Source organism: Oreochromis aureus, linkage group 9 (assembly GCF_013358895.1).
Source record: "Oreochromis aureus strain Israel breed Guangdong linkage group 9, ZZ_aureus, whole genome shotgun sequence".
NCBI lineage: Eukaryota > Metazoa > Chordata > Actinopteri > Cichliformes > Cichlidae > Oreochromis > Oreochromis aureus.
The window spans coordinates 21497280-21511884 of NC_052950.1; the positions used below are offsets into that span (position 1 = coordinate 21497280).

Genomic DNA, 14605 nt, shown 5'->3' on the forward strand with positions numbered 1-14605 from the left:
GCCCCATATGTCCTTTCTTGTATATCAGTACATTACTGAAACCGATTTATTTAGGCGTGGAGGGTAACAACTGAAAATATGAAATAAACACACATGTAAGCTAAGACTCTAAAAAAACAGCATTGTTGTTGTTCAGCTTTTCATTTCACCATTTGTTGATTCACTTGAAGAGCAAGTAACGTAATATGGGTCAAGTGATCAGTTTGATATCAATCTTTTGTGATACACTGTCATATTTACATTATTTGTACAGCACGAATGATTTGCTTTGGTACCTGGTCAAACTTCAGTTCTCCTCTGTCTGCCTGGCTGCACTTCTCCAACAGCGCACTCGCAGGCAGCAGCTCCCCCCGCCCCCTCGCTAAGTTGCTTAGTGTCTGAGCTCAGGTCATACCAATATCAGGGGGGATTCACGCACAGTAAATTCCCACAGTGTGCACTATGTGCTTCGAATATTGTGTGTAGTTTTTGTTTTATACAGTTGTCAGCCAGGTATCTAACTATGGAAAAATTACACTCCAAAAGACCCCGGGCTTCCGAAAAAACAACCCGGGCTTAAGCCCAGTAAGCCACCCCCCTGCTCCGCCACTGCTCCTGAGTAATGTAAAATTGGTGAACATCTTAAACAGTTCAAACAAAAACTAATGTCATGATCTTTGTAGGAGTAGGAGAGTTGAGACCTTTGTTTCTGATCATCAGAAGGTCAGTTTGAACTGCAATAATCCAAGTTATAGCATAACTTTGACATGTGTTAACCATTACACCAGCAGAAGTGCCATTTATCTTCCATTATGCTCACAGTGGGGAATGTAGGCTTAAAAAAACTGTAAGAAATATTTCGGCCACTATATTCAAGCAGGAACTCCAGCAACACTTGAGAAACGAAGAACAGCTTTAATAATTGACCAACGCGTTTCGGCTTGTGGCCTTCATCAGGGCCACTATATTCAAACATAGAAATTTGTGTAAAAGTTTAAAAGTAAAATCGCAGTCACTCGTGCTCATCATGAACACACCTATATGCTGTAATGAGTGAGGCATTACATATTTGAGATGCAACAAAGGCTTTTTCTTAGTGTTTTCTTAGATATAAATGTAAATGAGGTGTCGACATGGTTTACCCGGCATACAGATTAATCAATGATTACTGAGGATTACTAAGCATTAGGATTATTCTTAGATATTATTACATATTATGTAAGAATGGGATAAATCAACCAGGCAATCAGCCAGGTAATGAGTATCATATTTTCTGTTAAGTGAAGTTATTTTGCCTTCAAAATGTCAGAAAATGTGATTCAAATCTTGCAGCGTTACAGCTGCACAAAGCTCCAGGTGCTGACATACAAGTTCTTGTTTTCTCTAACGAGTCCAGACAGTGAAGGTCAGGGTCTTTGAGCTTCCTGAGAGAAATATGTGCCTCTTTTTGAAGAACAAAAAAATTGCTTAACAGGACTGATGACCAACTCTGCAGATTAATTTTTGGGTTTGGCTAAAACCTGTGTGAGGTTGCCAAAAATGTGCCTTTGCAGGGCTAACAAGGAAAAAAAAAGAAAAGTAAACCTGGAGGTACCAGGTACTTTTACTGGCTGGAAGACCCTGGAAGTCGATGTTGTGGACAGATATGAAATCCTGGGTGTTAACATTAAACTCGACTGGTCAGATAACACTCACTCTTATGTACATGAAGGGTTAAAGCTGGCTCTATCTGCTGGGGAGGCTGAGATCTTTTGGGGTGTGCAGGACATTACCGACGGCCTTTTATGAGACAGTGATAGCTTCTACAATCTTTTACGCAGTTGTCTGCTGGGGAGGTCTGCACCCCATAGAGGAGTCAAGTCAAGTCAACTTTATTTATATAGCACATTTAAAAGACATCAAGTGTCGGCCAAAGTGCAGGAGGTGGGTGAGAGGAAGATGTTAGCTCTCTTGGCTGCAGAAGCTCCTTCAGCAGTAGACCGTTACAGCCACGGTGTAGGACGGAGTGCTATCGTAGGTCCTTCATCCCACCACACTGCACAACACCCATACAGGATGAACACTGTTTAAAAGTACATTTTTATTATTATTACTCCCATTGCACTTTATGTACCTATATGTATCTTTTTTTTTTTTTTTAAACATCCTTGGTTGTTTTTTTGTTGTTGTTGTTGTTGTTGTTTTTTACTGTATTGTACTGTATTTCTATTTGTATTTCTCTGATCTCTAACTCTTTTTTTCTTCCTGTCCCTTGTGTTGCTGTAACAAATGAGTTTCTCCAGCGTTGGATTTAATAAAATCTATGTCTAAAACAACTAACTAATGATTACAACATTTTTACTGTTACAGGAATTTGGAATCCCTTCATCTGAGACATTTGTGGTGGCAACGACTGACAGGATTGTTCTGGATTTTGACAGATTTAGTAAGTAAATCTATCACTGATCGTGCAGCAGATATTGATGAGTGTTTTGAGCTCAAGTGAACTATCAAGATTAACCTGCTTTTCTTCTGATTGAATTCCATATTGAATTCCATATTCACAATTCCTGATTGAATGTTTCTGAATTATTCTAGAGGAACTCCAGGATGGCACAACCCTTTACTTGTTGCAACACGAGCACCAGGTTCTGCCTGCGGCAACCGTGGAAAAAATATCGTTTATGCCTCACTATAATATACTGATAAAGAGTGGCACTTATGAGTACTATGCTAGTGAGAACAAGGAGTCATTAGGTAAGTGCTAAAACGATCATGGTCGTGTACTTGGAATGATCGCAGATTAGCCATTTGCGATCTGTTTGTTTCTCGCTGCTTATCTTTTTTTCTTTTTCCAGCCTATCCACTTGCCGATCTCATCGACAACTCTCTTTCAGCCACAGCTAAAAACACAGGAACGAGGATAATAGAGATAAGGATGGTTGGTTCTGAAAGTGCAAATACATGATTATTGAATACTGGATTAATGTCACGCATCCAGAAGAGTGCTAAGTCAGTATTTGTATCTGTTTAACAGCAGTTTGATGAAAGTCTTGGGAAACCTGCCATCATTGTCCTGGACAATGGACGTGGCATGACTACAAAGCAGCTCAATAAATGGGCAGTTTACGGCACACTTGCAAGGTTGGTTTGTTTTCTTTTAAATTCCCAAATTACAGTAGTGTGGTCCTTTCAAGCCCTTGGTTCAAAAGTATTTCCAAAAGTTGGGACCCTGTTTAAAAAAACCCCAAAACAAATACATAAAAGCAGAATGAAGCTTGAAAATCACATAAATCTTGTGCTTAATTGAAAACACTCTAAAGACAACCTGTGAAATGAAACCTTTAACTTACAAAGAAAAGAGTATAAATCCAGAAATGCTGCTGGCTTCTTGTGGCCTGAGCTCATTTAAGAGTGGAGTATTGAAGTGGAAACCTGTCCTGCAAAAAATTTAAATGTGGAAATCTTGAACGCTGAGTCTTCTGGGCTCCAGCTTCTTATCACCTCAAAATCTGTGAAGGCACCATTGATGCTGAATAACATTCAGAAGTTTGGGAGCAACATGGGCAAAATCCAGCAGATTGCTTTCTCACAGAATTCTTGCTTAAAAAAAAACACAAACCACATTCTGCACATATTACACCAACATGCCTCTGGAGTAGAGTCTGGGTGCTTAAGTGGCCTCTGATTCAGACCTGTCAGCCTTTAAAACCTTTGGCTCACCACAAACCAAAAATATCATAAAGGCCAGTTGAAATCCTGTCTGAGGCAAGAATATGAAAACATTTCACATGCTGCTAAAAGAAAGGAAATGTGAAATGGTGGTGCTGCGTTGTGAATAAAACCTAGTATTTAAATCATTTTGCATTTTTGTTTTGTTTTTTTTACTCTGCCCCCAGCTTCTTCTGAACATCTGTCTTAATTTAAAAAAGGCACAAATTAAGCCGTGCATTTATTTTTCTCTTTTCTACAGAAGAGAAGAAGACTACGTCCGCCCTGATCCTGTACCTCGAAGTCTTAATAGCGATTTATCGTACTTTGGAGTTGGAGGAAAACAGGCTGTTTTCCACTTTGGAAATGTAGTCAGAGTAAGTCTGTGCAGAAACTGAGTGCAGGACTACAAAGAATATCTAAAGTAACTTTAGATTTTCTGTGTCATTATAAACCCATATTATAAAATATAATCATTGTAACTTAACTTTGTTTCCTTTATTGCAGACTGAGTTCGAAAATGAGATGTGTGGTTTTTAGATGGGCATTTCTTGGTATTTTGTCAATAAAGTACATATGTTTGTTTTGTTTCATAAATTACTAGATGATTAGCAAGCCAGTGGGGTTACCAGATGTTCATGAGTTGGTTCTATCAGAAGAAGAATTTGAAAAAAAGGAAAAGAACAAAGAGGATATTTATAGCACCACCATCCTAAACAGGAAGGTGAGTCTACTTTAAGATGTTGTTAAAAGATGTGCTAAAAATTTTGATGATTTTTGGATTGTGGTGCGCTCTCTCCCTGCGTCAACACCATCTCTGAGTGATGTTTATTCCTCCCACTACAGCCTGGCGACTCTTCACACGTGAGTGAAGATGAGCGCTTCCTTCGTACCATCATCGATGAGGAACGTGGGAAGGAAAGCTTCACAGCCGTAGTTATTACAGGACTCAAGGAAAAGCATATCTCCTTCCTGAAACAGAATTTTCGTGCATGGACCAGACATCTAGCGTGAGCTCACTCATCCACATCATTTCTTATAGACGGTGCATCTGGAAAGTTTTCGTAACACTTCACTTGTTCCAAATTTTGTCATGTTACATCCTTAAATTAACTTGCACCACAAAAAGTTTCCCTGAAATTCTTGCAAACGTACATAAGTACCCACAGCCTTTGCTCAATATTATGCTGAAGCACGTTTGGCAGCAATTACAGCCTCAAGTCTTTTTGAGTGTGATGCTACAACCATCGCACACCTACTTTTGGGCAGTTTGTTCCATTTTTCTTTGCAGAATTTCTCAAGCTCTATCTGGGAGATAGCGTCGCTGCACAGCCATTTCGAGATCTTTGCCCAGACATAATAATTTCCGAACTGCTTTTGGATTAAACTCACTTAACTACATTTTTCCTAATTTCAGGCACATATATCACTATTACATTCATGGAATCAATGGAAATGACCTGAGACAAGGCTCTAAAAAGACAGCTCAGCAACCTACAACTGACATTCAGGTGAGGCTTCAGATAAATATAGACTTTTGCACAATACTGTATATTATTATTATTGTTATTATTTAGTATGTTTTAGCTAACTTTACCATTTTACTTGTTTACAGATCACTTTATACGAAAAACCAAACAAATGTCCCCGTGTGCTGAACCTGAGGGAAGTTGACGATGACATGCAAACTTTGTACATTAACTCTGCTGCGGACACCTTTGAGTTCAAGGCCTCCACTGGACCGGGTGGTGGCACAGTGGAGGGAGTGCTGCGTTATCATCCATTCCTCTATGACAGGGAGACTTATCCTAAAGATCCATATGCTGTAAAGGGTATTCAAACTCTTAACATATTTAATACATTCGTAACTTTTCATACCGTGACATGTTTTGAAGTTGTGTGTTTTTGTTTTGTTTTTTTTGTTTGGGGGATTTTTTTTTGTGGGGTGGGGGGGGGGTGTTTTTTAAAATTTCCTTTATCAGCATCTTCTGAAAATGATGATTCCGAAAATGAGTCTGAACTCGTGACTCAGGAAGAAAGGAAGATCTTTGAGTGTTTCTGGAATGGACGGCTCATACCTGGCACCAAAGTGGCTGAGTAATTACACTCATTTCATATTTTTGTTCACAAAAACTAATGTCCCACTTTAGTCTAAAACAATAGGCTATAATACTTATCTTACAAAAATGGACAGAGGAGGGGAGTTATGATATTAATGTCACAAAAAGTATAATTTAAATATATATTTCTGCAGAAGCCTATAAAGAAGGGAGCTGCATAGTAGTCTAAGGAAAGGTCAACAATGCAGTAATAACCAGAGGTGTGGACTCGAGTCACATGACTTGGACTCGAGTCAGACTCGAGTCATTAATTTTATGACTTTAGACTTGACTTGAAAAAAGGTTGTAAGACTTGTGACTTGACTTGGACTTTTACACCAGTGACTTGGGACTTGAATTGGACTTGAACCTGTTTACTTGAAAAGACTTGATATTTTACCCAAATCTAAAATTTAACATATTATATAAAAAGTGCGGACCATTAATTCACTTTATTCATTCATTCATTCTTACCACACTCCGTATGTATGTGAGCGTGGGCTGTAGCACAGCCAATCAAATTAACCAGATTTGAAAAAAAACAAGAACAAAACGCTCGAGCCAAAAATGCTTCCAAGAGTAATTTCTTTCGGTACATAAACTACGAAGTAGTCAACAAAAACGAAATGCAATATGCAAAACATGCAAGAAGAGAATCACAGACGAGATGGAACAACTTCCAACTTTGTCCGACATTTGAAGTTGCATAAAGAACGGTAGGTGGTGCTTTTTTTTTTTTTTGCTACGATGAGACAGCTGACTTAGCTAACTTCATCTTATTAGCAAATGTTCTTCGAGCTACGTTGATGATACTGTTTGGCTTTAACAGGTATGATATGTTTGTCATGCTATTTTAAATCCGGTCCTGCAAGCGCATCCAAGAATAACATGCAACTTGTTAGCTCAGAATTGTCGGTGAATGGTGAGCAGGGTCCGTTTCAGAAAGTGGGTTCTGTAGCTGTACTCAGTCTCTCTCCGTCTCCTCCCCATCATTAACCCCGTAGATTTAACCCAGTTTAGACTGACAAATATTTATTTTACCATCACATCACAATTCAAAATCACTGTGTTTAATTTGCAATTAGTGTATGGTCGTGTTTAACTTTTGCATGTCTGAGCCAGGGAAATTTTTTTTGGTTAGAAAATCTGGCCCACCTTAGTGTGTAATTGAGTAAGTCCTGCTATACATGGCCTTTTTCTTCTGTCATTTATGTCAATACATCAAATAAAATACTTTGATCTTATATTATTAGCTGTTGTTTATTTGCAAAGGTTATTCTCAACAGGGATGCTAGACAAAAGCGGCGTTTTCTACAGACAGCCTAGCATACGCTCTCCACTTGCGAAAGTGAAAAGAAAAGAAAAACACCCCTTCCCTATTGGTGTTAGAGTTTACCATGTCAGCCAATCAAAAATGATAAGGCAACATGTGACATTTGGTTGTTTAGGGAGAAGGGAAGTTTTAGGAGTGACACCATGACGGAAAGCGGGCGGCGAAAGAAAGAGAGAGAGAGTTTTCATATGTGAGACATTAGTGACGTTTAGCGTGTTTGGAGGCTATAGTTAGTTTGTTGTGTAGTTATTGTTTTGTATTGTGTGTCGGTTAGACTGCTGAATTTCATATTTGATCTAAAAAGCTGTCAAAGGCAGATTCCAGTGTAAACGCTGTCTCCACATAGAAAACTGGACTGTTGCACCTCCAGTTGTCAGACCTGCAGGGTTTAGGCCTGTGCTGTTCTCCTCTGTCTTATACTGAACACAAACTACATTTTTTGGACTGGCACAAATAATTTGTGTGCCTTCTTATTTGATGCAGCACACCTGATTGTTCTGTAAATAGATTTAAATGGTTATATAAAAACGCCTGAGGCCTTGGCTGCATTTTTAGGTAAATAGTACCATATAACTTTGTTGTTTGCAAAACTTGTGCATAATTTTTAGAAATGTACAATTTCTATTTGCATTTCAAGTTATGAAAATGATTCGTTAAACATGTAAAAAAATATAACTTTTTCTACTCGGATTCTGAATTTTTGTCTGAATTTAGATCAACTGTGCTAATATAGTATACCAAAATGAAAAAATAACTCAAATTTCAGATATTTGAGGTTGTGCTGTAAATAATGATACCAAACAAGGCAAGAAAAGCATATTTTAAAAGTGAAATATAGAAGTAAAATCAAAAGTAGTCAAGAACGGCCAATTATACCCGGGACCCCAGAGGGTTAAAAAAAAGACTTGAAAGGACTTGAAATTCAAAGTTTCGGACTTGACTTGAAAGTTGTCTGTCTTGACTTGCGACTTGACTCTGACTTGCTTGACTTTACTTGAGACTTGACTTGTGACTTGAGGATTAAGACTTGGGACTTACTTGAGACTTGCAAAACAATGACTTGGTCCCACCTCTGGTAATAACCATTTGTAATCTTTTCATGTTCAAAATGTGCCGTAGATTGACCAGCAGTTACACTGGCTTTTTCTGATCACGCTCTTGTTTTTTGTACAATACATGTGGGAGACAATCCACAAATTACACTCTGAAGATTTAATACAGGTGCCTTAAACAACCCTTAGTTTGTGTCTCTGATGAGATAAAACAATAGTTAAGCAATTAGTAGATTAATGATACGGGACAGGCTGACACATCGATTGTATGCGACACTTTAAAAGCAGTAATTTGAGGAAAAATCATATCATAGTGCATGCATACTAAGAAAGAAAAACATGTAAGAAGAATGAATTTACACAAAAATTTGAAAGGGTTAGAAATACAGCATAGAAGGAAACAATGCCCTAATCTCTTGAATGAGATTAAGAAAACACGAAATGAAATAAATTTGTTGTATACAGAGGTACTGACGGTGTGAAAATGAACATACTTCTGCAGTATCTGTATTTGTTCCAGGCACTCCCAGGGGAAATCACCTAGAAAGAAATTTCAGTAATTGATAAAATCATTTCCAGATTTATTTGGCAAGCAGAAGACCTAGGATTAAATATAAAACATTACAACTTTCTGAAGAAGAGTAAGGCACGACTCTACCAAACTTTAAAGCGTATTTTTATGCAGCTCAAATCAAGTCTCTTGTTAATATGTGTTCTTCAAAATTTCATGCTAGATGGAAAGACATCAAACTCTGAACAATGAAAGACCCACCAACCCAAGCAATTTTGACTCATATGAATTTGGATTGCATAAAGAGGTGCAACAGTTCAAAAAGATGAGACTTTCGTAAGAAAACTTTAAAGAAAACAGAAGAATAAAAACCACACATTTTTTTGCTTCTAATGTTGACCTTTTCTCCATTTGTGCCAGAGCTGATATGGAGGTTTTCTCTGAGTGGCAGTACCTGTATTGAAAGATGCATTGCTAGTAGGTCAGCTGCTAAACCTTCCATGCCTTTTGGCACTCTTTTGCAATTGTGACCTCTTACTTGTTAAGATGTATCTGTCCCACTGCGCAAGTGTCCAGTGAAGGGGGGCATGGCTACGCGCAGGCGGGAAGGAGGAGTAGAAGTTTTGGAGGGTCAGTTTTTTTTTATGTGGTTGAACGAAAGAAGGCGACCATTAAAGTTGGAGTTACCATGCCAGTTGTGTGATTATTGGACTAATATTGGTAGCAGAGGATGGTTGCTGCTGGGAATTACAAAGTGCCACCATCGTTCGATGAGAAGACGTCTTATGAAAGTTGGAAAAATGAAACTGTTGCAGTGGACCTCCATGAGCTTGAGCCGGGACTGTGGTATCTACATGCCATTGACCATTTCACAAGATTCAGTGCAGGAAGTATCATCACCACAAAAAGACCCAGGGAGATAGTGAAGCACTTTATCCACTGCTGGATAAGCATTCATGGTCCACCGCGCAGACTATTCAGTGACAATGGCGGTGAATTTAATAATGAAGAAATAAAAGACATGGCAGAGAAATTTAACATTGAGGTTAAAACCACTGCAGGGTACAGTCCGTGGAGCAATGGCTTGCTTGAAAGGCACAATCAAATCCTTACTGAAATGTTACTGAAGGTAAAGAGAGACAATAAGTGTGACTGGAAAACTGCTCTGGACTGGGCTTTGATGGCAAAGAACTGTATGCACAATGTACATGGCTACAGTGCCTACCAACTTGTCTTTGGACAAAATCCAAATCTGCCTTCAGTCCTTACTGACAGACCCCCAGCTTTGGAAACTGAAATGAGTACATGGATAGCCCAGCACACTGCAACGTTGCATGCCATGAGACAAGCTTTTACAGAGGCTGAATGCTCTGAGAGGATACGAAGAGCCTTTCGCAAACAGCTGCGATCTATTGATGACAAATATGAAATGGGGGACAAAGTCTATTATAAAAGGACAGACTGTCATGAGTGGAAAGGTCCAGGGGTGGTCATTGGCCAAGATGTCAGAGTACACCAGTCTAGGCTCAGAAAAATGGATGAACCACAAGTGAACATGGAAGAAACCGAAGAGGAAAATCAGATTAAAACAGATGAAAATCTTTTAAAGACCCCAGCAGCAGTACTTGGTGAGGAACACGATTTTGAAAACGAAAATGGGGAGATGGCACCAACTAACGGTGAACCACTTGGCAGTGCAGAAAATGAACTGCTCAGTACTGCAGAAAACAGCGAGTCCTCTGATCCAATACAACCTGGAGAAAGAGATCCCGCACTGTCTCACTCAACCACAGATATAGAAGGATCAAAACTTAAAATTGGACAAATAATTAAATACACAGACAAAGAAACAGGTCAAACATATGCTGGAAAAATAATCAGTCGAGCAGGAAAAGCCACTGGGAAAAACAGAAAGTGGTACAACGTGGAATACAGCGAGCAAGAGGAAATTGCTGGATCCATGGGTTCCATTAATGTGGAGCAAGTAAACAACCTTCAAGTGACACTATCTGAAGATGCCAAGTCATGCACAGATAAAAACAGAGATGAAATATTAGTGGTGAAGGAAGACATCTTCTCACAAGCCAAACAAACTGAACTTGACAACTGGAAAAGAAACAATGTGTTTGAAGTGGAGAAAGATAAAGGTCAGAAATGTATATCAACAAGGTGGGTATGCACACTCAAGGAAACACCAGGGGGCATTGTACCCAAAGCTAGACTGGTTGCAGGAGGCTTTGAAGAAATAAACACTCAAGAACTTTCCAAAGACTCACCAACATGTTCCTCCGAGTCCCTGAAGATGGTCATAGCAGTAATATGTCAAAATCAATGGAAACTGAACTCTATGGACATTAAGGCAGATTTTCTGCAAGGTAAAGATTTAGCCCGAGACGTGTAAATCCGACCACCTGAAGAAGCACAGAGCAAAGGAACTATATGGAAGTTGAACAAATGTGTATATGGCCTGGCAGATGCTTCATTATTCTAGTACAACAAGGTGAACGAAACCATGCAGAAGCTGGGGGGCACAGTGTCAAAAGTTGATCCGGCTGTCTTCTACTGGCTAGATGATCTCTGTAAGGTGACAGGGGTACTTACATGTCATGTAGATGACTTTATGTGGGGTGGTTCAGACATGTTCTCCACCGTAGTCATCCCCAAACTGAAAGCTGCTTTTCAAGTTGGACGAGAAGAACATAACAGCTTCAACTACATCGGGATGGAGGTTCACTCTCTTCAGAATGAAAAACAACTACAACAAGATACGTACATAAAAAACCTACAGCCTATTCCTATTGATCCCACCAGGGCACCACAGCAGGAGGCTTCATTAACAGATACAGAGATGGACATGTTAAAATCCAAGATTGGACAGATACTGTGGGTAGCAAGACAGAGCAGACCCAACATCATGTGTGACATTTCCATCCTGGCATCAAGCACAAAACATGCTACTATTTAGACAATGCACTGCACAAACTGATCAGAAAACTTAAATCAGGAGGTTACGCTGAGGTTTCAGTTCTTGGGTGAAAGCAAATCCCTCAAATTAGTGGTGTTTAGTGATTCCTCCATGGGAAACCTCTCAGACAGAGGCACACAAGGTGGACATTTTATCATGTTGATGGGAGAAGGTGGAAAGTTTTCGCCCATATGTTGGCAGTCGAAACGGATCAGGAGGGTGGTACGGAGTACACTAGCAGGAGAGACTTTGGCCCTTGCAGATGGGATCGACAGTGCTGTTTTTCTGGCTGCACTCTATTCTGAGCTCACCACTGGTGATGGTACACACAGCATCTTGCCAATCGTCTGTGTAACAGACAACCATTCCCTTCTTGATGCTGTCAAGTCCACAAAATCTGTAACTCAGAAGAGGCTTCGGCTCGACATCAGTAGCATCAAAGAACTTATGCACACAGGAACTATTCAGCACATCATATGGACATCTACCAAAGAGCAGCTTGCTAACTGCCTGACAAAAGTGGGGACATCAGCACTTGGACTGCTAAGAGCCCTGAGAGAAGGGGAATGGCAGCTAGAAAACTGAAAGGACTAATGACAAAAAAATAAAAAATTAACACTCATAAAAATGTTTCTTTTAAACACTAGTTTGGAGTGTTATATTATGTTTAGCTGTTATATTGTTCAAAAAGAAAAAAGAAATTGTTCTAATCTGTTTTCCTTTCCTTAAAAGAAAAAGGGAAGATTGTTAAGATGTATCTGTCCCACTGCGCAAGTGTCCAGTGAAGGGGGGCATGGCTACATGCAGGCGGGAAGGGGGAGTAGAAGTTTTGTAGGGTCAGTTTTTTTTGTGTGGTTGAACGAAAGAAGGCGACCATTAAAGTTGGAGTTACCATGCCAGTTGTGTGATTATTGGACTAACATTACTAAGTGGACCTGCTTAAAATATTAATTCATTTAGGCAAAGAGATGAATCTGTGTAAAGATGTGTAACAGGTAAGAAAATAGGAGATTGTATTTAAAACTCACTTTCAACTAACAGAGAATATTTTGCTAGCAGCATCCTGATATTATTAACCTGCTATTACTAAATGGAGCTGAATCTTTGAACAAACAGAATAACCCTAGACTTTTCTGAGAGTTCAGACTGACAGCGCTGTCAGCATGGCTTTAAACTATACTTCCAAAAAATGATGAGAGCTAGGTTAACCTTTTCCCCTTGCCACTCACATTGTATTTATCATATTCCAAAGCGGTAAAAATTACTTTAACCTCCTTTCTCTCTTTTTGTGTCTTGCTCCATTTGTTACAGGTTTGACTGGTGTTCTCGTAAACATAACAGCAGAACAGCAACAGGTATACCCCCGGAGTGTTACCGTCGGCTTTCAGGGGTGCTTTTCACTGATGACAATTTCCAGGTCACAATGACAAACAAGATGACCTTCATGGACCTTGAGCTGAAACTGAAGAACAATCAAACTATCTTCACACTGGTTGTTAACGGACAGGTGACCACCTTCATTTCTCACTGGCTCTTTCACAAACAGAACTCCAGCACCACATTCAGTCCCTTGAGCACATATATATTATGATTGATAAAGGATTGAAATGTATCTGATTTAATTGTCAACAGGAAGAGAAGAGTTCTACAGTTACTTTATCAGTCAGCCTCAAAATTAAGACCACTTTTCTCATTTTGACTGACCCATGAGGGCATGGACACAGGATGTCTGAAGGACACTAATGGTGTCTGAATACGAGATACCTCAAGGGTATTTTTATTGTGGACGGCAACACCTGGTTTCTCTGTCATGCCCTCTGTAATGTTGTACCTGAGTAATTTTTACAGTATAAGAAAAAGCCATCCCAGAACAACTGGTGGAGAGTGTCAGGTAATAAACCAAGGGCACTGCCCCTTCGATGGTTTATTACCCTATATAAAATCCAGCTGATAAGCTCTCCAGTTCAAAGGAACACTTTTTTAACATGAAAAAACCTTCTGAGATACAACAGTGCACATCATACACACATAATATTCAGTTATGTAGATACCCAAACCTTAAATATATGTAGACTAGAATAAAAGGTAATTTAGTGCTAATCTATGTCATATTCTAGTGTCTAATAAAGTGTCTTGTGAACTTAAGATACCTTTAAACACTCCAGTGAACTGCTGTACACACACCTTTACCTGACATACTGTATGGCAACCTGACCAATTGGTGTGTTGCTAAAATTAACATTAGTGACGAGTGAATGTTGGATACATTCTGTCTACTTGTTAATAATAGAACACCGCAAGGTAACATATTAAATATGTCCTGTTTTGAGGTTTTCGTTCCTCCTGGCTGTCAAAAATATTTTAATAAAGGCCTGCTCTTTTTCCTTTCTGTTTCAATAGAAATCGTCAAGAGGTAACATCCAGAAGGAGTTCACACAGTGGCTTCGATACTGTAATGAAAAGTTTGACAAGCAAATCAAGTTTGTGGGCTTCAAGGAGATTACAACACGGACAGATGTGCCTACTAAGAAAATGCAGCATCCGTGGGCAGTCTTCTCCGCCATCGAGTGGGGAAGCAGGACATATAAAACAGGCCAACTTGTGAGCATTTATTGTTTTTTGTCTACTTGAATGTATGTTCTTATTGTTCTGTCTTCTACATTTATTCTGATCTCTTTATGTTTCTTCATACAGGTGAAGACGCACAATACAAATCCCATTCTGTACGGTAAAGTGGTTCGGTTTTTGCTGTATGGAAATTTCGATGGAGACGTCTATGCCACGGGAGGACAGGTGGAAGTGTCTCGAGTAAGAAAGCAATTATGAAACTTTGATTTGAGAAACTGATCGAACATCAATTCCAAAATGCTGGAATGCTAAAATGTCACAACAAATTTTCAAATCTCATAAACCCATGTTTTATTCACAATTTAACATGGAAGCTGTTTAAAATGTTTAAGCTGAGAAAATGTACGG

The 14605-nt window shown here is 39.2% G+C and overlaps 1 protein-coding gene across 2 annotated transcripts in view; it reads left to right on the plus strand.

Moving 5' to 3' along the window:
• LOC116315979 (structural maintenance of chromosomes flexible hinge domain-containing protein 1-like) overlaps window positions 1–14605 on the plus strand; it is a 61179-nt gene that overhangs the window by 11621 nt on the left and 34953 nt on the right. For both annotated transcript variants that reach the window (XM_039617509.1, XM_039617508.1), the window contains exons 2-14: window positions 2329–2404; window positions 2557–2715; window positions 2817–2899; window positions 2996–3102; window positions 3932–4046; window positions 4274–4393; window positions 4516–4679; window positions 5087–5180; window positions 5285–5501; window positions 5652–5766; window positions 12941–13136; window positions 14030–14230; window positions 14324–14437. In XM_039617509.1, the coding sequence (XP_039473443.1) occupies window positions 2329–2404; window positions 2557–2715; window positions 2817–2899; window positions 2996–3102; window positions 3932–4046; window positions 4274–4393; window positions 4516–4679; window positions 5087–5180; window positions 5285–5501; window positions 5652–5766; window positions 12941–13136; window positions 14030–14230; window positions 14324–14437 (1761 nt within the window). The remainder of the gene's footprint in view (window positions 1–2328; window positions 2405–2556; window positions 2716–2816; window positions 2900–2995; window positions 3103–3931; window positions 4047–4273; window positions 4394–4515; window positions 4680–5086; window positions 5181–5284; window positions 5502–5651; window positions 5767–12940; window positions 13137–14029; window positions 14231–14323; window positions 14438–14605) is intronic.